This window comes from Oncorhynchus mykiss, chromosome 9 (genome assembly GCF_013265735.2).
Source record: "Oncorhynchus mykiss isolate Arlee chromosome 9, USDA_OmykA_1.1, whole genome shotgun sequence".
NCBI lineage: Eukaryota > Metazoa > Chordata > Actinopteri > Salmoniformes > Salmonidae > Oncorhynchus > Oncorhynchus mykiss.
In genome coordinates, this window is record NC_048573.1 from 25,781,052 (window position 1) to 25,803,838 (window position 22,787).

The 22,787-nt window shown below is 43.6% G+C and overlaps 2 protein-coding genes and 1 pseudogene across 6 annotated transcripts in view; 2 read left to right on the forward strand and 1 right to left on the reverse strand.

The window, feature by feature from the left end:
• Positions 1–2,881: 2,881 nt before the first annotated feature.
• Positions 2,882–4,130, reverse strand: LOC110531837 (annotated as a pseudogene).
• A 914-nt stretch (positions 4,131–5,044) lies between these two features.
• LOC110531838 (dr1-associated corepressor) lies at positions 5,045–10,144 on the forward strand. Of its 4 annotated transcripts, XM_036987699.1 has the most exons (8): positions 5,045–5,190; positions 5,328–5,538; positions 7,210–7,282; positions 7,583–7,676; positions 7,803–7,940; positions 8,066–8,156; positions 8,344–8,432; positions 8,634–10,144. In XM_036987699.1, the coding sequence occupies exons 2-8, from the start codon at positions 5,497–5,499 to the stop codon at positions 8,803–8,805; spliced, it is 699 nt and encodes a 232-aa protein (XP_036843594.1). In that variant the 5' UTR covers positions 5,045–5,190; positions 5,328–5,496; the 3' UTR covers positions 8,806–10,144. The 4 variants fall into 4 exon arrangements, with proteins under 4 accessions (XP_036843594.1, XP_021470960.1, XP_021470961.1 ...); XM_021615285.2 differs by having other exon boundaries at positions 5,049–5,538; XM_021615286.2 differs by having other exon boundaries at positions 5,055–5,538; positions 7,818–7,940.
• Positions 10,145–11,714: 1,570 nt separating this feature from the next.
• The window catches only part of LOC110531839 (mitogen-activated protein kinase kinase kinase 11), a 39,522-nt gene continuing 28,449 nt past the window's right edge, over positions 11,715–22,787 (forward strand). Inside the window, exon 1 of one of the 2 annotated variants that reach the window (XM_021615288.2) lies at positions 11,715–13,662. In XM_021615288.2, the coding sequence (XP_021470963.2) occupies positions 12,909–13,662 (754 nt within the window). In that variant the 5' untranslated portion in view covers positions 11,715–12,908. The remainder of the gene's footprint in view (positions 13,663–22,787) is intronic. The other variant, XM_036987701.1, reaches the window with a different exon arrangement.

Consider the following 22,787-nt stretch of genomic DNA (forward strand, 5'->3'; position numbering starts at 1 on the left):
CGCCATATGTATTTGGACAGTGAAGTCAAAATGTTAAATTTAGCTGTATACTCCAGCATTTTGTATGGCTTACGGCCATTCAAAATGACAATCGGAATTGTATATTACTGACTGTGGGTTATACTAAAGTAGTGGAATATTACCATATACTGTAAAGCAAGACAAGAATACATTGTCATTTCAGGTGATATACGTGAAAAAGACAGTACTCACCTTGGTGACAGATATCTTAATGTTATGTACAGTTTTACCAAGTATAACTTGTCATTTTAATTTTCAATACATCTTTGGAACAGGAAGGATATTGTTGTTTAGAAATGTAGCAGAATCATTCTATATCATGTTAGTAGTGTCAGGAATCAAGGTAAGACCCAGATGCAGACTGTTGAAGTAACACTGTTTATTGTTGCAAACAGAGGCAGGCAAAGACAGGCAGGGGTCTAAAATCTAGGGTATGGCAAAGGTACAGGACAGGGACAGGCAGAGAAGTCAGGCGGGCAGGTACAGGGTCAGGACAGGCAATGGTCAAAAACCAGAAGAACAAGAAAAACAGAGACTGGGGAAAAACCAGGAGTTGACAGGAAAACCGCTGGTAAGCTTGACAAACGAGATGAACCGGCAACAAACAGAACACAGGTATAAATACACAGGGGATAATTGGGAAGATGGGCGACACCTGGAGGGGAGTGGAGACAATCACAAGGACAGGTGAAACAGATCAGGGCGTGACAAGTAGTTTGGAGTCAGTATCTAAAATTTCTGTGTATCTAAAATCACTATTTCAGTTATGCTCATTCACAGTGTGGTTTGCTTTTAGACCAGTGTGATATTATTTCACTTCAGCTGCAGTTAATTTCCCATAATAAATGTAGACGTTAAAAACCTAACTGGGTTGTTCCACGAAATGTGTGTCTTTTACGTCCCTTTGATATTTTAAGTAGAAATGGTGTGCAAATAATGAATTTTAAAAGCCTGTTATTTAAAATGAATTTAACCTATTTAATCGGTGACCGTAAATTTTGTTTTTTCAGTTATAAGGCTCTAAAAATGTTACTGAATGACCTCAATGCATTTCCAGCAAATAATAAAGGGTCTCGATGAATGATGTGCAGTGTCACATGTTTAGTGTAAATTGTCACATGACCAGAGCTGTTTACTTCCTGGTTGAACCATGAGAAGAGAATGGCTGCATCAAAGTTCCCAAACAAAAGGTTAGTAAAGTATGTTAAAATAAAGTTAGGACAAATAGTTTTGGTACACATCATCTTTAAGGTGTCTAGTTTTGATATATGCATTTGCAATTACTCAAATTTGTTCAGTGTGATCATAGAATGTGTAAACGTGTTGACGGCAACAATAGTGACCGGCGGGATAACACAGTGCATCTAGGTATACACATAGTTATACACATACATAGTTCTTGTTTTACCTAACTTTCTACTCTGTTCTTTCTTTTAGATTCACTTTGAGTCAAGTTCTGGATATGTTGGATCTAGGTGACTGCCCAGACAAGGCATGCAACATTGCAGTTATCCCTCAAAATGAGAAAGATGCTGTCCTGAGTGATTGTGATAGCGATGGGTCAGATATGGACTATGGACAGGCCATTTGCCAGCCAGGCTGTTGAATGCATATGCGGAACCTATGCAAACAGATCATGGCAGGAACAACGTTATCAGTGACGATGACCCCCCCCCCCCCCCCCCCCCCCCCCCCATCCACAATCTTCCCCACCCCCCTCCATTGTTGGTAATGAACCCGCCAGAGGGTCCAGTCAGAAGAGCCAAGGGCCTCTACAAGCCATAGGGTTCAGCCAGAAGAGCCAAGGGAAAAGCTGCAGGTGGTAAAAAATAAAGATTGAGTGTTCAAACGATCGAAGAGACCTGCCACTGATGTGATTCCAAAACACATAGTATACAGGCCAAATATGCAAAAGTTTGGCACGAAACCACTGAGCCACGGAAGGAGATCTTTACTGGCTGCTACTGTTGAAGATCAGGCAAGATATGACAAAGCTTCTCACTGGCCAATCAACACGATGCACCGGTTTCAGAGAAGTTGTCACTGTGACAAACGTACTACCTGTGCATGTGAGAAATGCAAAGTGCCACTGCACATTGAGTGCTTCAAGATATACCATGGACAGTAGAAAAGGAGATAAGACCGAATAGAAAAGTTGATAAAGGGTGAGGAGAAGCAGTACAACGGACTCTAGGAAGAAAAGCACTCATTGTCTCGTATAAGCACTCATTGGCCAGTGGCTCTTTTTAAATATATATATATATATATATAATTTTGTTCAGTGTAGGCCTCTACTTGAATGCATATTCTACAGGCTACCTCTATCCTATATGTTACCTTTATGTTCAGTGGGAATGAATCACATGACTGCTATACAGTTGTTAGTGAATGTTGCACTAAAATGTCACAATGACAATGTTACAATGAATATTGCACTGAAATACAAGTTCAAATGTTACAATAAAGTTACAATATTAATGTTTCAGTACATGTTGCACTACAGTAACAATGTTGAAATACGTTGATGGTTGTCTTTTTGTCTTTGCTCTCAGTATTCATATTGTGTTGTATAAGGGTTTTTGATGTGTAAAATAGTCACACAAGAATGTGACGGGGCATTCTAGTGGCAATGCTGGGGACAGCCAGTGACGGAGTTTTAAATGTGTTAATAACTGGGTTGGGATTTATAAGAACTTTGATAACTGCATACGAGAAAAATGTTAATTCAGTGTACGTAACATCCCACCGGTCACAATTGTGACCGACCATAAAACACACCTTTTCACCTAAAAATAATGATTGATTACCTCAAAGGGTTACTAATGACACTTGATTTGGATATTTTCATGTCTGGGAAAATTTTTGGATCAAATGGGTTAATATAGACCACATGGAAAATTCAATACATTGATTTTTAATATTGTTTTTTCAAATTAAAATAAATGGAATCGAGCTACGTACAGGCAAAATCACAGAGGAAAACCTGGTTCAGTCTGCTTTCCAACAGACACTGGGAGACAAATTCACCTTTCAGCAGGACAATAACCTAAAACACATGCCCAGACAAACACTGGAGCTGCTAACCAAGACACGATGCCCAGATAGGTGTAAACATCCTGCTTGAAAGACAGCTGGCACTTGACCCCCGTGGCCCGGATGACTGCGTCCAGCCTCATCACCTCGGTTTTTGTCCATGAAGTCCTTATTATAGGAACAGATGACGTACTTGCTGTCAGACTTGGGGTCACACGGGTTCACCTTGGTCAGGGAGATCTTCCCTTCCACGGCTGCTCTGGCCACACACTCACAGGCATGGTCCACCTTGAAGCCTGAGTCCAGGTGCATCAGTCCCTTCCCGGTGAGCACCCTGTGGTTCAGTGCCAGTTCCTTCACAATCTGGAAGGTGACATGTCTCCCGCTGTCCAACAGGCTCTCCCAGCTCTCCTGTAGTCCAGTGATGTCCCCAGTGGCAGGACAGTGGTCCAGACCCAACACAGAAATCCACCCCACAGGGCCCTTACCGCCCTCCTCGTCCCCGAAGCGGCCCACCTGGGGTGGCTTGTTGGTCTCCAGCCAGCCGTCAAACTCAGCTCTGGGTGTTTTGCGGGAGTCGAATACGATCCAGGGATCCATGGCTCTCGGCGGAGAGTGGCTCTTTGTTCTCCACCTCTGTCCCCTCCCCTGCGACATCTTCCTCCACCTGAACCTCCTCCATGGTGGAATCTCAACAAGGGGTTCCTGTGGTGGGTTCTCAGCAATGGTCAAAACGGATGCACAATTTCCCTGTCTATAAGCATAAAGTTAGTTTGAGTGGGAAATGTTTTAAAACCCTTTTCACAAGAACTGCCTTGCAGTCAGTCATTCCCCAGCATGCATGCAAGGAGTTCATGCAACCAAAGATAGAAGCTGTTATGCCCTAGCTTTTTTTGCCAGCCAGCTAGCTCGACGTTGGCATGAAAATTATGTTGTTTAGAAATTGCGTGGTATTTCTATTGTACACTGAACAAAAATATAAACGCAACGTGCAACAATTTCTAAGATTTTACTGAGTTACAGTTCATATAAGGAAATCAGTCCATTTAAATAAATAAATGAGGCCGTAATCTAGGCCCCCATGTGTGGGCCTGGGAGGGCACAGGCCTACCACTTGAGAGCCAGGCCGACCCACTGTTAAGCCAGGCCCAGCCAATCAGAATGAGCTTTTACCCACTAAAGGAATTTATTACAGACAGAAATACTTCTCAGCACCGCCTCAAACTATCCTGCAGGTGAAGAAGCCGGGCTGGCGTGGTTAGACTTGGTCTGCGGTTGTGAGCTCGGTTAGACGTACTGCCAATTCTCTAAAAACGACATTGGATGGCGGCTTATTGTAGAGAAATTAACATTAAATTATCTGAAAACAGCTCTGGTGGATATTCCTGCAGTCAGCATTCCAACTACATGCTATCTCAACTTGAGACATCTGTGGCATTGTGTTCTTTGACAAAACTGCACATTTTAGAGTGGCTGTTTATTGCCCCCAGCACAAGGTCCACCTGTGTAATGATTATGCCGTTTAATCAGCTTCTTGATATAACACACCTGTCAGGTGGGTGGATTATCTAGACAAAGGAGAAAGTGTCACATTGATGTAAACAAATTTGTGCACAACATTTGAGAGAAATAAACTATCCCTTACAAAAAAAGACAGTAACTAGTGTGCATTAACTGCAGTCGACTGTGTTATTTTGAACGCAGCATTTGTAGCATCCTGCAGTTTTACTGCATTCTAACTAGAGTTACCCTACAGTGTAATGCAGTTATACTACAATCTTTTTTCGTAAGGGTTTTGTGTGTATGGGCAATTTCTGGGATCCTTTATTTCAGCTCATGAAATATGGGACCAACAATTTACATGTTGCGTTTATATTTTTGTTCAGTATACATGCATGGACATAGAACAACTTATAATTGCTATAATAATGAAATGTTTTCCTTTGCCGAGAGGTTTTATATGCCAGCTAACAAGTCTAGGGGTAGCTGACCGCCTAGCAATGTTTCTGCTCAAGCCTCCATCTTGATTTAAATGTCGCTCGCAAAACTTTATTGAAACACCCCGTATGCAAAATAGTTTAGCTTAGCTATAGTAGCTTGGCTAACGTTATCTAGTAGGAAACGAGCAAAGTAAAAGTTGGGTGATGGGCTTTTAACTGTTTGTCACGTTGAGCCTGCAATGTTGGATTTTATCTCAACGCGACAGTACTTTGATAATGCAACAATCTGTGTTTGTTTGTTATTTCTCACACGAGTGCTGTCCATTTGACCAGAGTGCAGGCTAGAAGAATCCGACGGAACGTGAGACCCTGCGGAACATCTCGAGAAGGCTACGTGCTAGGCTAGCTAGCTAGCTAGCTACCTACCCATTGGGTGCGGGTTGGAGGGACATATAATAACAAAATATCGAAGATTGTTTTAAGTTAAACAGTTCATAAAATAATGCCCAGCAAAAAGAAGAAATACAATGCGAGATTCCCCCCGGTAAGTAGTTAAGCTTTGCTTGCTAAGCTGATAGCTAATTAGCTAACTAACTTAATGATCTAAATCTGTGGAATGCTAGCTAGCTTGCTAGATCAACAGTGCACCCATTAATATGATTTGTTCTAGGTATGTTGCTAGCTAGTTAGTAGACAATAAGATAAAGCTAGTTAGCTGGATAACTTTGTAGTTAACAATGCGTATCTACAACTCTAGCTATCTAACTAATGGTAACGTTAGCTACCTAAGTTAGCCATCCAGCCACTTGGGAGGGTGGCTATTAAAAAGGCATTGCTAGCTTAGCTTGTTCATTGTTGTTATTAAGTTTGCCAGCTGTACTAACTGATAGACGAGATTTAGTTATTGACCTAAACAAGTATTAGTTAGCCTGTTAGCTAGGCCTGCTAGGGGGTTGTATCATTCAGAATAAGTGAGACATGATCGGGAAAATTGGAGGATGTGGCTAGCGTTGTAAATGCTTGCCAGATACTAGCATAAGTTGTCAACAAACCAGTCCGCCTAGGAATGTCATGATACACTACATGACCAAAGGTATGTGGACACCTGCTCGTCAAACATCTAATTCCAAAATCATGGTCATTAATATGGAGTTGGTCCCCCCCTTTTCTGCCATAACAGCCTCCGCTCTTCTTGGAAGGCTTTCCGCTAGATGTTGTAATATTGCTGTGGGGACTTGCTTCCATTCAGCCACAAGGATTAGTGAGGAAAGCGATTAGGCCTGGCTCGCAGTCGGCGTTCCAATTCATCCCAAAGATATTCAATGGGGTTGAGGTCAGGGCTCTGCAGGCCAGTCAAGTTCTTCCACACCGATCAACAAACCATTTCTGTATTGACCTCGCTTTGTGCACCTCAGGCATTGTCATGCTGAAACAGTTGCCACAAAGTTGGAAGCACAGAATCGTCTGGAATGTCATTGTATGCTGTAGCGCTAAGATATCCCTTCACTGGAACTAAGGCTGCATAGTCCGAACCATGAAAAACAGCCCGAGACCATTATTCCTCCTCTGCCAAACTTTACAGTTAGCACTATGCATTGGGGCAGGTAATGTTCTCCTGGCGTCCTCCAAATCCAAATTTGTCCGTCAGACTGCAAGCTGTTGAAGCGTGATTCATCACTCCAGAGAACGTGTTTCCAATGCTCCAGAGTCCAATGGCGGCGAGCTTTACACCACCAGCCAACTCTTGGCATTGCGCATGGTGATCTTAGGCTTGTGTGCAGTTGCTTGGCCATGGAAACTCATTTCATGAAGCTCCCGACTAACACTTCTTGTGCTGACGTTCTTTCCAGAGGCCATTTGGAACTCTGTAGTGACAAATTTTACCCGCTAGAGCACTCAATGGCTCTTTCTGTGAGATTGTGCGGCCTACCACTTCGCGGCTGAGCCGTTGTTGCTCCTAGACGTTTTCAATTCACAATAACCGCACTTACAGTTGACTGGAGCAGCTCCTGCAGGCCAGAAATTTGATACGTGGACTTGTTGGAAAGGTGGCTGAAATATATATAAAATGTATTTATTTGTTATCTAAATATAGTCAATGTGCTGGGCGTGTGTGGTTGGTTGATCAATTAGTAACTCGGCAATTATGCAGATACTCTAATGGTAGTAATCTTCAATGCGCTCTCTCACTGACCTCTTCCCATTTTGATTACAGGCCAGGATTAAGAAGATTATGCAGACTGATGAAGAGATAGGCAAAGTGGCTGCCGCCGTTCCTGTCATCATATGTATCCGTTCTTCTCACCTTCATCTGTATTTCATTGCAAGTTCACATGAACTGCATTTCAAAGCGTGTATTTTTTGCCAATGACAATATGGAGATTATAGGGTTAATTGTTTGTTGTGCAGTTTGAATGAAAAGTCATATGACTCACTGTTTTGACTTTTGAGGGGTCGTGTGCCTAGTAAGAGTCTAGCAATCACTCTTGAGTCGTTGCGAAGTGTCTAACTGTTCAGTTATTGAAGCCCAAATAAACCACTTTGGTCCTGTGTGGCTAGTGTCTACCTCCCCTTAACTCAACCACCAGCACGAGCTCTGGAGCTGTTCCTGGAGTCTCTCCTGACGAAAGCCTGTCAAGTCACCCAGTCCCGGAACGCAAAAACAATGACGACGTCACACTTGTAAGTCATGTATTCAGTTATCGGTGTTGGTCATAAGTTCAGTAGGGCTACAGATTGTAATGTTCAGCGTTCTTGTCTATCGGTGCTTTTTTGAAGAGATGGGGACGGTATTGTCTTTTTAAACAGTGTGTGTCTTGGTAGAAAACAGTGCATTGAGCTGGAGCAGCAGTTTGACTTCCTGAAGGACCTGGTAGCGGCAGTGCCTGACATGCAGGGCGAGGGAGAGGACAACCACGCAGAGGGAGGGGAAAAGGTTGCACGCAGGTAACGGACCCCGAACGATACTAACTGTTGACGTGGATAGGATATTACTGATGGTCTACTAAAGCTTTGTGTGTCGGTGAATGTGTGAATTATGCAATCTTGACTTTGTACTTGGTGTCCTCCAGAGGTCGAAAGCCGGGGTCAGGCCGCAAGAATGGAGGAGTTGGCTGCAAGGGCAAGGACAAGAAGCTATCAGGCACAGAGTCAGAGCAAGAGGTGGGTGTTGGCCTTAAATTTAGCAGCCACAAAGCATAAGCTTAGCTTAGATAACAGTAACGTTTTATAGAGGGCAATGTTAGTTAGTTTGGCTTGGTGGCCAATTGAAGTTATCAGGTGTAATTTGGGTGGGTGGTGAGGATGTGAGGAAAGAGGTTTATTTAGCTTTTCGTTGCCATGGGAACAGGATGACTCCGAGGACAGCGAGACAGACGAGGATGAGGAAGACGGGTCTCAGTCAAGCACAAACCTGCAGCCACAATCCCGATTCCACAGGTAATGGACATGGACAGGCGCGCACACACAGTTAACCACCACACAACTGTACTCTTTGCTAATGTGCTTTCCTGGGTCGTATTCGGGCATCAACTTTCCATTTCACAGTTTCAAAACATATTTTCTTAACTGAACATGACCCTTTTGTGTGCGGGTACTATTACTAAAGGTGTTGTCCCCCTCTTCTGCCCTGTGCCACAGCCCAGACACCATGCCACCCCAGTACCTCCACATGGGCACCGCACAAGGGGGCCTGGTCATGCCCCTGGGCTCCTTTGCCCCCCACCCCTCGCTGATGGGCACCGCACCCCCACCTCCCCCCTCCATGCCGCACAAAGATGAAGACGATGATGATGAAGACTATGACTCTTAGCTCCCCCCCGCTCTTTTTACCTTTAATTTTCTCTTAAGTTCTTCTCTTCTGTGGCTGCATTGAGAAAGAGGTGAGTCTGGGCAGATGCTCACATGCGGCCCATTGTTAAGGAAAAGCCTCCAACAACTGGCAGTAAGGTGTGTAGACATGACAGCTGGCACCACTGAAGACGAGTAATCGGTTGTATATTGTGTTTAATTATTTGTTATTTTATTGTGGAGGGGAAAAAATGAACCAGGTTGTTTTATAAAGACAGGTGGTTGTTCTATTTGGACTAAAAATGTCAGTTGATGTTCTGAAAGGCCCCCAGCTCAAGTACCGGTTTGATTAAGTCCCCCATTGTAGTTTGCACTTTGGTTATTCTCTCATCTCTGTTTTCTGCATACGTCATTGGTGTTCAACAGACATATCACTCCAGCTCCTTGTCCACTTCTTCAACGTCTGCTCTGGTTCAGTTGAGATGATCCAACTGTAATGCCTGTGCAGCCTACGTAGCCTCATAGAATACTGTACACACAGACACCTTCTCGAGATGAAGTCAGAGCAGTGGTCGGTTGTATTTTTGAAAGGGGTCAGCACTTTCCTATAGCAAAGGGAGATGAGATGATTGTCTGTGAGGATTCTGAATTTGGCAGAGCGGTTAGATCTTGGTCTTGCTTTCGGAGTTGGCCGTTATTGCACGTGGCTATTCCAATTGTTAGGGTGTGGGTAAGGAGATGTGTTTTACTGTAGGTTATGAATTCTTCTCAATGTGACTTGAGTTGAGGATTTTCCCCTTTTTTAATGCAACTTTTTATGACGATAATTGATCCTCCTGAAGACCTTGGCCGTTAGCTTACGTCAACCATAATCACATGTCATTATGCTAATGATTACAACTCCAATTGGTTGTTTTTGTTGATTTGAAATATGAGTGACAAGTCACTGCTTTTGAGGTAAAATATGTTGTGTTGTACCCCCTTCCCCACCCCAACTATCTCCTTCTTGAAGACAGATATTTCTGTGCTGGCTATTCTTATCTGAAATGTACTGTGATGCTCCTCCTGGACCATAACTTTGTTTTTAAAGTTGTTAAACCGCTCACCTTTTCGCCTATAATTTGTTTTCAAAAATATATCGTCCCCCCACTTGGAATAAAATTCTCCTTTGTATTGTATTTTTTTCTTCTCTCTTTTAGATTGTTTTAATGTACACATTGAAACGCAGAGAAGGATAGGGCTCCCGTTTCAGTGTCTCTTGATATGAAATGTTTTAAGGTAGGCCGTTGAACTTGACGCTGTATGTAAAATTTTAACATTTTATTTTGTATGGGTGAAATAAAGTTCAGATTTCAATAAAACACTGCCCAACTATTATTTTTTTTATTTTACATTAAACGGCATGAGATCTTTTACCAAGCGTATCGGTGATATTACAAGCCACAATGCCATACGCTATTTGTTGTTGAGTCCATTGAAACTGGCAATGAACTTCATTCCATTGGCACCTAAGCGAAACATTGCACAAGGCTTCACCTTACGACTACACAGGAGTGTAACACATTGTTTGAGTCCAACCCAAACCCATCCTACATTCTCTGGACTTCCCATTCCCATTTGGAAAATCTGTACATTTCTCTCTAAGCCGCCTTCATGTCTCCTCCAAATACTTCCCGTCTCAGACTCCAGGTATAGAATAGAAATGGGCGACCATGCATTAGTACTCCTACGAAGTGTGTATAAACGTTTAACAATGGATGTTTGTCACCACAGCTGATGTGATGTGTGTTTTCCTCTGTCAAGGCCCTGTTGTTATCAACAGAGTCGGAAAGGTGATTGAAGTGCAAGCCAGCACAGGTCTGTTCTGTGGGAGAGATTCCCATGGAGGGAAGATTTGATTCGATTAGAAACACTGAACAAAGAAAATACTCTTTCTGAAAAGGCAGTTCATTTTTTGTTCTCCGTGTGCACTGTGAACCCACACCCTTCCCTCCCTCCCTCTGAGTTTGGTTTCATATTGTAAATGTAACAGCAGGCCTGGCTCGGCCACCAGGCCACAAAAACAACTGCCTTCTTCCTGCACAAGTGATGAGTCAGCGCTGGGTAGCAGGGGTGGGGGTGTTTGGCAGGGGTTATGGGAGGGGATTTACTTTCGGGGCGGCAGAGCAACAAAGGCCTGCCATGGGGCAGGGGAGCCATCAAAGGCCTCAGAAGGAAGCACACTGTTTCCACACAGCAGTACAGGGCAAAGGTGCCCTAGGTGGCAAAGTTTCAGGTTTCGTCTGTCTCAGACCCAAATAGCGTGACATGTTTTATGTTTATTCAATAGATGCACCTCTTCAGAGAAACAGCTACACTAAAGTGTTTTATGTACACTTTTGCATATTACACCATGCATAATCAACCTCATTAGTATTGGAGACTATGTAACCTATTATAGGCCTTATTAACTGAATTATATTTATATCTCAACATTTGCACGTTGGACCACTAACTTGCCAAATACGAGTGTATTTATTTCTCACACAGATATTCCAGTGAACCTCAAATATAGAAAACGGGAATTAGTCCGCATATTACTGCTGCCTCCACCAGAACGCGAGTTGCGTTGTTTCTGTCACCTGGGGCGTATTCATTCCGCCGATTCTGTTGTAAAACATTTCTTCAATGTAAGCAAACGAAAAGAAATGGGGAGTGACCTAACTGAATTTGTCCAAAGTAAACTCTGGGTTTAGTTGCAGAACGAAAGCACTGTTTGGACTAATGGAGAGTTCGTTTTGCATGGCCCCGTGCCCCGGGTGAGTGGAGATAATATTGAAGGACCAATGGAATGGTCAAAAATCTACTGACTCCGCCCAGGGGCACCGGACAATGAAACACGAAATCGCCCAATGATTAAACCCCTGACGCTTTCTTTTCCTGCTGGGAAAAAAGTTACTAAACCACACCCTCTTCTCTGACTGTAGGCACAGACGTAGAGTGGTTCGAGAACGGAACGACGGCTAAAGGAAGTGGGGGACATGATAATAATGCATCTATCCTGACGCTTTTTGGACATCGGTAATAACAACGAGCTTGTCGGAGCTTGGCACTAAAGTATCGTTACGCACGACGGACAATACATGATTTGTTTCCGGTGTGCGGGTCTCTTTTAAAAAAAAAAGTAGACTCAGAAGCACCGTCGTGCAGTTCTTCCTGTTGCCAACTCGGTGGATATAAAGTTCTTATGGAATATACCGACTTGTACAATTGAGATATTGTATATCACCACCGGGCGAGACAGCAAATATGCATACAGTTGGGCAAACGGATGTGAGATTTGTTGACAGAACGCATAGAAGTTTCGTCCAGATACCGTTGGTCGTGCTGTGGGTTTAGGGCGAGTTGGTCAGCTTTGAAAATTGCGGTAAAGCACGGGGTTCGCCTGACTGAACGCTCCTTTCCTGCTATTCTTCTCGTCGTTTCAGCGCTTCCTGCTTATGACGGCCACGGCACTTAATGGCTAAAAATACAGACATTTCTAAATGGACAACTAAATGGAGTTGAGCTCTTTTGTTGTGGTTATTATTGTCCAATGTTCTGGATATTTTACAACCACCTGATGCTAATTTTAGTGACTGATCCATCCAGTTCTCTGCACAGTCTTGGTTTTGTTATAATGGAATAAGTTCTCCTTTATTTCAAATTCCAATCTCAGCACATACTCATTGGTTAATATGTGACTGTGTGGTATAATAATAGAGTAATTAAGTGAGCTATGTGCTCAAACCACACATTGAAACACCACATAAGTTAAGTATCAACTTGCTTTATGGAGACAATTCTGCCATTTTACAAATTGGAACACTTTGGCAGAACTGGTCACATCCATGGCCTTTGTTTGATCGTTGCCAGCTCCAATGGAAACATAAGCAGTCCATGTCGAGTCGTATGAGAGGCGCTTTTTATCCTGTTATCTTTGAACACTGTTGTGTTCCTGTTGGCCAGGTCTTTGAATGCATTTCACGGGTCCCTGATGAACCAACTAGACACAGAGGAACGGGAGAGTGGCGCAATAAAGTACTCTATTGTGCTTTATTTTGGAAAATCTAACCCAGTGTCTGAGCATTTGCTCATTGTGGCTCCATGGAGCCGCTGAAGACCATTTTTACCCGCGGCCCACTGTCGAACTGGAAAGGTTTGGATCAATCGCAAAAAGGGAACTTCACCAATACTGTGTGGACGGCTTTATTCGACTATGAGGCGTCCGGTAAAGACGAGCTCACCCTCCACAAAGGTGACCTGGTGGAAGTCCTGTCGCTGGACTCTGAGATATCCGGTGACGAGGGCTGGTGGGCGGGCAAAGTCAACAACAAAGTGGGCATCTTTCCCTCAAACTACGTGTCCTTCAAGCCACCTTCATATGGGAAACTGCAGGGCACTGGGGTCGGGGAGCTTGGGCCAGCCGTGGTGGGGGAGTTCGAACCCGAGGCTGTGGATTTCAGGGAGCTGAGCCTCGAGGAGGTCATTGGGGTCGGAGGCTTCGGCAAGGTGTATCGCGGTACGTGGAGAGGTGGGCTGGTGGCCGTGAAGGCGGCCCGCCAGGACCCGGACGAGGACATCAGCGTGACGGCCCAGAACGTGCGCCAGGAGGCCCGGCTGTTTGCCATGCTCACTCACCCCAACATCATCGCCCTCAAAGGGGTTTGCTTACGGGAACCCAACTTGTGCCTCATCATGGAGTACGCATCCGGTGGCGCACTGAGCCGAGCATTGGCCGGGCGGCGCATCCCGCCGCACGTCCTGGTCAACTGGGCGGTGCAGATCGCCAGGGGCATGCTCTACCTGCACACGGAGGCCATTGTTCCTGTCATCCACCGTGACCTTAAGTCTAACAACAGTAAGTCCCGGCACTAGGCCCGTCTATGTCCAAGAGCTTCTTTTTTTTTTACACGATGCACAGTGGTTAGAACATTGTTATAGACAACACCTAGTGAGACCCAGAAGGTCATATCCAGGTGAATTAGTGCCATTTCCTTAGCTCCATGACAAACTATCAAGTTCAGTTTCACCTGGACACTTGGCTCTGAGTGAAATGCTGGTATGCTACCTATTTGCTGGGGATCTTGGCCTACAGGACTCAGGCAGGGGATTGTCAGGACATGTGCACTGCAGGCTAGGGTATATGTTGTATCACCACAAGATACACCACACAGTTTGCCTTTGACAAAGCTCAACCCCCCCCTCCCTCCCCCCAACTGCAATATTGACTTTAATAGCTCACAATTTACAAGTACAAACATCCCACCTTTTAGACAAATGCAATTTTACAACCACACACTAATGCTACACACACACACACACACACACATCACAACTTCTGCTACCAGACTCTTATTATACTGCTCAATTTATACACTTGTCCCCCAATACACGTGCAAATATTGGACTACATATTGTGCCTTCCTGTTTTATACTTGCTCAAATGTATTCTATTCTGCTGCCATTTTACTTTAGGTTCATATTATAATTTCTTATTGTTGTTTCATTGTCGAGAAGGAACCTGAACGTAAGCGTTTCGTTGGACGATTTATACCATACTTATCCCGTACATGTGGCCTCATTTAAAGTTTCAACTTTGATTGTGAAAGTCTAGTGAGCATTTCTCGATAACGAGACCAGCTGCTTCGCGAGCAAAAGGTCAAGAATTCTAGTGGATGCATTTCAAGTCCGTCACAATTCACCCTTTGGACTTGTGGGAATAACAGTGATATAGGTGTTTTGGACTCTGGCCACGTAGACCTATACCATGGACTTCATACCACATCAAATAGATGTAGTGAAGGTGATACAGAGAGAATTCAACTCTCTCAATCCATAACAAACGGTTGTTGGAACTGTCAGGCTGAGTGTGTCTAAGTGACATTGATAGTCAAAACACAAGGCCACCTGAATTCACACACCGAGGCAAAACCATTATTATACCTTTTGACAAGTCCAATAATCCGTGTCAGAGGCTCGGCAATGTTCAGGGTTTGTAATTGTTCAGCGTCCCCTCTTTTATCGTTTGTTCAAATCACCAAATAATCCCTCTGAACAGCCATGTTACCTTACGCAAAATATCAAGGTAATTTTTTTTTTAGTTTGACTAGAGACCGGCACCACTTCATAGAATATGGGCCTTGGTAGGTCGGCGTTAGTAGTTTTATACCCAGTTTCAAGGTTTTCGGTCACACCTATCCCTAGTTAGGCCAAAGTATCACTGTTTTCAGTACATATTCATTGATTCTCACAATGCACAATCCTTTCACTTGTTCCACTGCACCTTTCCTCTCTCAACCCCCGACTTGCTTCATGACCCAGGACAATTACTTTTCCACTTTAATATGTCTGCCAAACAAAGAGCATTGATTTCAAAGTTTAACCAACCATACAACTCTATGCACAGGGACTACTTTGAAACATTTCCAAAAAAAACACATTTAGTAGAAGAACTGTGCAGATTAAACTTTGGGTAACGGAATTTCGATAAACTCTTCCTCAGGTTTTTATGCGACCACGTTTTCCAAAAACTCTTAAATATCCACTCCGAATAAAAATTGAAAGATGTCTGCAGAAATAATGGAGACTGACAATGGCACCTTGAGTTTGAAGAAATCTCTAATTATTGAACTCCAGTAAGTGAGTTGGATTTACACCCAGTAACAGAATTTCATCATGGGTCTCTTGCCTGAACTAAACAGAAATGGTTAAAAATGTCATTCTCCTCATGTTTCACAAGTTTTGACATCAGCGCAGAACAGCAGAGTACAGTAGAGTACAATGCAGCACATCAGAGAGTACAGTACAATGTACTGTGCTATACTTTACTTTTCTGTACTGTACTACTGTAGTGTACTGTACCCTACTGTGCTCTACTCACTGTACTGTGTTTTGCTATCCAAACTTGTGAAATATACTCGTGAAGTATCTATGACGGGGTCCAGATTTGGTCCGGTCCGTCTGTGGACGTCATTAACATCAAGGCCAGGGTGGACTGACCAAATTTCATCTACTTTTCAACATCCATGGACTTCTGGCGTCGGTCCGTGCTCAGTGGGTGAGGATGCTGGTTACAGTCAATGGAAAGAGAGGGGACTCAGGTGTCAGTGAGAGGTTGGGAGAGGTGACATTAAACTGGAGAGTGAGAGAGAGCGGGAGGGAGGAGTTTAATACTATTTGTTTGACCACCAGACAACAGAAAGCTAAATAAAACCGTTATGAGGGCGGCAGGGTAGCCTAGTGGTTAGAGCGTTGGACTAGTAACCGGAAGGTTGCGAGTTCAAACCCCCGAGCTAACAAGGTACAAATCTGTCGTTCTGCCCCTGAACAGGCAGTTAACCCACTGTTCCCAGGCCGTCATTGAAAATAAGAATTTGTTCTTAACTGACTTGCCTGGTTAAATAAAGGTAAAATAAAAATAAAAAAAATGAGCTGAACATAACAGTATGCCAGTGGAAGAGAGACCAGTAGCAGGTGACCCAACTGTAGTTTGTGACTATGGTGATTTCCCAATGGTTACCAATTAATTTGTGGTATTTCCGTTACTGAATTACGAGTTTTTAAGTCTCAATTCATATACAAATTTGATATCAGTAAAATCACTAACTTATTGGTAGGTCCACCATTACTTGTTACTTATTTAAACTTTCATTATCCCCCATGAAGGAGAGAAATTTGAAAATATATTAAGGATATGTAGGTATTTGGGAAAGGAATTAAGGCAATATTTCTTAAACTTACTGAAGGTAAACCATTTCTCAAACTAAATATAAATGTTGATTTTAGTTTGCAAGGGTCATCACATCAACATTAATGTGTTTTGATGTATTTCTGATAGCTTTTTAAGACTATTTCTGGTAGATAGTTTGTATGACCCATTTTCCATCTGTTTATCCAGAAATCAAAGCCTTTACTTATAACACATTTTTAAGATGGAAAATGTATCTACACCTTAATTTCCCCAAAATATAGACTCTCTTTAGCTTTCATTTGACACCAAATGTGATACGCTCCTATGAACTAACAATTGTTAGTGCTCATGTGTCCTTTTTTTTTTTTTTTCGAGGGAAATGCCCCCCACTGTTCAGACTGAGCAGACATCAACGAAACCCACTGGACTGGAAAACACCCATGTTGTGTAAAGAAAAGCTCTTTAAATGCAGGGTTTATAGGCTATATGGAGCGGCACATCCAACACTGTCCCTCTCTACCTCCTACCTTTATGTTTTTTACATTTAATTCTCTGAAGCTTTGTCCCAGGCCTGCCTTTACTTGTCTCAATCCTGCTGTTTGGGGAAGGAGATGTCTGTGTTTTAGAGAGAGAAAGAGAGAGAGATATCTTCCTTCAGTGTTTCACCAGTCACTTTTTAAAGTGTACGGGTGAACCAAGGAAAGTATCAAGGAAAGATGCACACTATTCAAGTTGGCGCCATTGAAAATGCAATGAGGTTCGAGCTTCTAAAATTGGACACAAGCCACTGACACACAGCGAGGCCTTATATTCAATAAGACAGTAAGTGAAAGGAGAAAGGTTGAGAAAGGTCAAGTTCAGAGAAAGACGTTCACTACACGATAACGATGATTTTAAAAGTGAATTAAAGGCATTGTTTAGTGGACTGTTGCAATTTTTACAGCCAAACCTCTATTTCATGTAGATGACATGGTATAGAAAGGTCCAGACCAGTAGTGGTGCGTGGGTAAAATCACTGAGGAAGCCAAGTCAGTAAATAACCCATATTACAACTTATGTTGTGATAATTGCATTGTTTTGCTATATAACAACCGCGATATACAATAAGGCCGTGACAACAGAAGACATCGATCACACAGCGGCAAAATAAATTCAACTACACGTTGCTCTCCGGTTTTGTGATGAAACAAACGTACATTTGTCCGGTGAAGTCCGCCAAGCAAATGATGCATCCAAACAGACACTACATGACCAAAAGTATATGTGGACAACTGCTCTTCGAACATCTCATTCCAAAATCATTGGCATTAATATGGAGTTGGTCCCTCCCCTTTGCTGCTTTAACAGCCTCCACTCTTCTGGGAAGGCTTTCCACTAGATGCTGGAACATTGCTGCGGGGACTTGCTTCCAGTCAGCCACAAGCATTCGTGAGGTTTGGCACCGATGTTGGGGGATTAAGCCGGGCTCGCAGTTGGCGTTCCAATTCATCCCAAAGATGTTCGATGGGGTTGAGGTCAGGACTCTGTGCAGGCAAGTCAAGTTCTTCCACACCGATCTCAACAAACCATTTCTGTATGGACCTCGCTCTGCGCACGGGGCATTGTCATGTTGAAACAGGAAAGAGCCTTCCCTGAACTGTATCCACAAAGTTGAAAGCACAGAATCGTCTAGAATGTCATAGTATGCTGTTGCATTAACATTTCCCTTCACTGGAACCAAAGGGCCTAGCCCGAACCATGAAAAACAGCCAAAGACCATTATTCCTCCTCCACCAAACTTTACAGTTGGCACTATGCATTCGGGCAGGTAGCATTCTGCTGGCATCCTCCAAACCCAAATTTGGCCGTCGGACTGCCAGATGGTGATGCGTGATTCATCACTCCAGAGCATCGGCTGAAGTGGTGTAAAGCTCGCCGCCATTGGACTCTGAAGCAGTGGAATTGCTTCAGAGTCCAATGGCGGCGAGCTTTACACCACTTCAGCCGATGCTTGGCATTGTGCAGCTGCTCAGCCATGGAAACCCATTTCATGATGCTCCCAATGAACAGTTATTGTGCTGACGTTGCTTCCAGAGGCTGTTTGGAACTCAGTAGGGATAGACAATTTTTACTAGCTTCAGCACTCTGCGATCCCGTTCTAAGAGCTTGTGTGGCCTACCACTTTGTGGCTAAGCCGTTGTTGCTCCTAGACGTTTGCACTTCACAATAACAGAACTTACAGATGACGGGGACAGCTCTAGCAGGCAGAAATTTTACAAACTGACTTGTTGTAAAGGTGGCATCCTATGATGCCACGTTGAATGTCACTGTGCTCTTCAGTAAGGCCATTCTACTGCCACTGTTTGTCTATGGAGATTGCATGGCTGTGTGCTCGATTTTATACCCGTCAGCAGCTGGTGTGGCTGAAATAGCCGAATCCACTAATTTGATGGAGTGCCCACATGCTTTTGGGTGTATTTATAGTGTATATCACCTGTAGAATGGTCAAACAAGTTCAAGTTTAGTGTTACCGCAAGTCAGCACAAAGACAACAGACACTGCCTCCAGTATTCCAGCACCATTTCAACTTAGTATTCCAGCATAAAATCAACAAGACTATATACAAACTTAAATATACCAAAAACAATTTAGTCCAATCAATGTTGCTAAATATCATGCTTCTGTCCATGGTACTGATTTGTGGTGTGTGCGCAAGTTAGACAAGACATGTTGACTCACCCTACTTGTAGACTGGTTTAAGGCCAATGCCATCCTCTCTTTCATGTTGGCAAAATGTTGATGGCTCTCTCATTGTTAGTTTTTGTTGTCATAGTCTGCCTAGCTAAAATGCTTGCAAGCCTGACTTCCTAGGATGGGCAACAATGAACCACTAAGTTAACCTAGCTAACTTTAGCCTACTTGGCTACAGATTGAACTTCCATCGTCTCAGGCCAGTGGCACAACAAATAAATGTATGTTTGGATCAGAATCGCCATCAAAATCATTGGCCTGTACAGAGAATGAAGTCAAAACCAGACGTCCAAATCCCCATCTCCATCCATGGCTTAGGAAAGGGACGATTCAGAAAGTTAGCTACTGCAGGACATCAACACAAGCAGACCAGGAACTGACACGTTTTTTTTCTGAAAATGGCGTTTTTCCTAGGAAGTGATTTTTAATTGGTCTGAAACAAAATCCAAACTGGCCACCAGGACAGCCCACAGTTGCGCTCAGCTCAACGCTGATTGGTTAATTATTTTATAGTTGTTCTTTTATCAAGGGAGGCCAAATGCTTGTTGGCATCAGTCAATCAAACGCTACGGCGGCAACTCTTTTGGTCCAGACGGGTCCAGACATCCTGAGACGAGGGGCGCTGTTTCCCTCGCTCGGGTGATTTCTCCGCTGAGATTCAGCCACTTGCGAATTGACAGATGATGAAAACACAAAGAGACGAAAAATACATTTTTATAATTATTTTGTTGGTCAAATATTTGGGGAAGCCCGGCTTCCCTTGGCTTCCACGAATACACGCCACTGGTCCTGACACACACATTTTGTGATTTCACATGTTTTTGAGAAACTTACCCCAAACAGAAAGTCACTTCCTTATCCCTGTTGTGTAGTCTGGGGGGTCTGACAAAATGTAATCTAACGTTGCAGATACATTTCGGAATTCGCACAATTTCATGTGTAGAACATCTGAAGACCTGCATCACTATACTGATCGCGTTGCCGTTTCTAAAATGATGTATTTGGGTGTTTGTTTGGGGGACCCCCATACTACAAGGATATGGAAGGGATTTGCTGTTTTGGGGTAAAATGTGAAATCACAAACGTGTCTGGATACTTTAACATGCCATTTACATCCAAAAATAGATATTTGGTTGTAAAAAAAAAAATTTACATTTGTCCATTTTAAGGGCGAAAGACACTTTCTATAGGTGTAGAGATTTTAAAAGATAAAAGCCTACAGCTTTGTTTACAAATCAGTGAAGCTGATTGTACTTACTGTGTGAATGGAAGATGCTGATTGAACAGGATCATTGAAGAAGGTGCACACAGAGGAAGGTCTTGGAGGCCAGAACTGGACTTCTGTTGAATGTAAATACAGAGGAAGGTACAGCAGAGAGGAGCCTCTTCCTCTCGCATTCCCAGTACCAGCACACACATACCTTGGGACCCCTTATCAGTCAGTCACTGACACCTCGGCCCTCAGATACACACAATCGGTCATAAACACATTGGCTCACGCACATTATATTTACACCCACTATAAATATACACTATAGTTTGAAATCACGTGGGAAATTCCACACTAAGCATTGGAGGAGTCAAACTAAATTTAATGGCCCTTTTTTAAAAATGTTTTTAAAGAAGAACTACGGTTTAAGTACATCTTGGAACATGTTTTTTTTTTCTTTTTCTTCCCAGAGTGGATAAGTATCTGATATACTGGTGGTATACGGATGTGTTTTTGTTCAGGGTCCTTAGCGCCGCAACGCAGCACACTGAAAACATCCCCTGTGTTGCTCTGCACTCCCAGACACACACTGGCAGTCTCGTTACTTACACACTTGTTCTCACACACATCAACATTCCCAAATTCACTGAGGAGAATTACGAGGGCAGTTTGGACATTTAGCCCGTAGTGGCGGCATGTGAGGTATTCAGGCCAGGATGTAGAGACATTTTGAACTTGATAAACTCCTGAATTGCAACCTGTATTTCTATAAGTCTGGCATGTTGACTTTCATCATCTGTAGCAGGGGCTGCTGCGGCAATAGAGTAGCTTTGCCAGTCGAGTCTATTGTCAGAGACAAACAATACTAGGCTAAAGTGTGCTGATCTAGGATCAGGTTCCCCTGTCCTTGTCATCTTTTTCACAATGATCTAGGAAGGCAAAACTGATTCTAGATCAGTACTCCTCCTCTGAGATGCTGTATGAATACAGGCCCTGATATGGACATTTTGAAAGTAAATCCAAGAGGTGTTGTATGTAAATTAAATGGTTAGAGATACCATTGGGGCTTGACCGTTATGGCCAGTTAGTCACTTTTTGTTAAGTGGTAGCTTTACTTTGTAGTTAACTGGGTAAATAGGTCATGGGATGAGTAGGAGGAGATGGTACTCGTAAATTCAGATCAATAACTCATCTGCATATTCAAACCGAAAGCAAACTATATTCTGTTTTGTGGAGGAAATGGCCTCCAACTGGAATGAGATCCTGGTCTTGGAGATAGAAACAGGTTCGATGCTAAATGTAGCCACAAATCGATTGAATAAATAACCTTGCTGTAGGTCAATTCCCGTCTTCTATTTTCAATCAATCCGGGATAAAAAAATAAAGTAGAACACAAAGTTGATAGCCGTTCTTGTTTGTCGCTGTTGGATGAAACGACGACGTTCCAACCCCTAATCTACAGTAGCAAACGCAGCCGACAGACCGTGGCAAGGAAATACTCCCTCGGCCTCAATAGGAACAAACGTCTCCTTTTATCCTTTTCACTGACTGCTTCAATACCAGTGTGTTGCTGCCTAACAGGAATCACCTGTGATTGGGTGGCAGTGCCAGGTTCTGTGGAGGCTGTCAGGGCAAGGCTCAGCTGCTTTCCCATTGGAACAGTGTCTGGCGGACTGTGATAAGAGTGCAGTAGGCCCAGGAGGGGTGAGGGTAGCTGGCCTCCCCTCTAGCTCTGTGTTCCCTTCTCTTTATTTTGGAAAGGCCGGGCAAGCTGCATCCTGAGATCCCAGGGTCTGATTGGCATAGGCAGGGAGGGGGGCAGGTAGGAGCTGGCACGGGATTCCCATACACACACTGTTGGCTTGGATACACGCATGCATGGATATACACACACATGCACAGACAGTATGTGTACACACACACACAACTAATAGTTCCAGAATAATATGCTGTGTGGAACAGAGAGCAGGAGGATGAGGGCCTGGACAACACAACTCCAGTGAATGAGAGGAGTGAGGGACCAAACGAGACACTAAGGTCACACCACAGAAGATGTGGAGAGTTCCAAAACCCAGGGAATCAGGGAGAGGTCTTTTCCAGGCTTCCAGCTAGTTCTTTCACTGCTTGGTTTGGCATCTTTTCTAAAGTGAGCCGATGGAGAATTCTTACCATTTGGCTAGAACGATTTGACTAATTGTCCTGTTGTTATGCTTCTCTGTACATCCTGTATGCTTCTCTGTACCTGAGCATTTGTATGTGTGCATGCAGCTGTTGTACCAGAGTCAAGCAGGGGAGGCTGCTGAGGGGAGGACGGCTCATAAAGATGGCTGGAACGGCACAAACGTAGTGATAC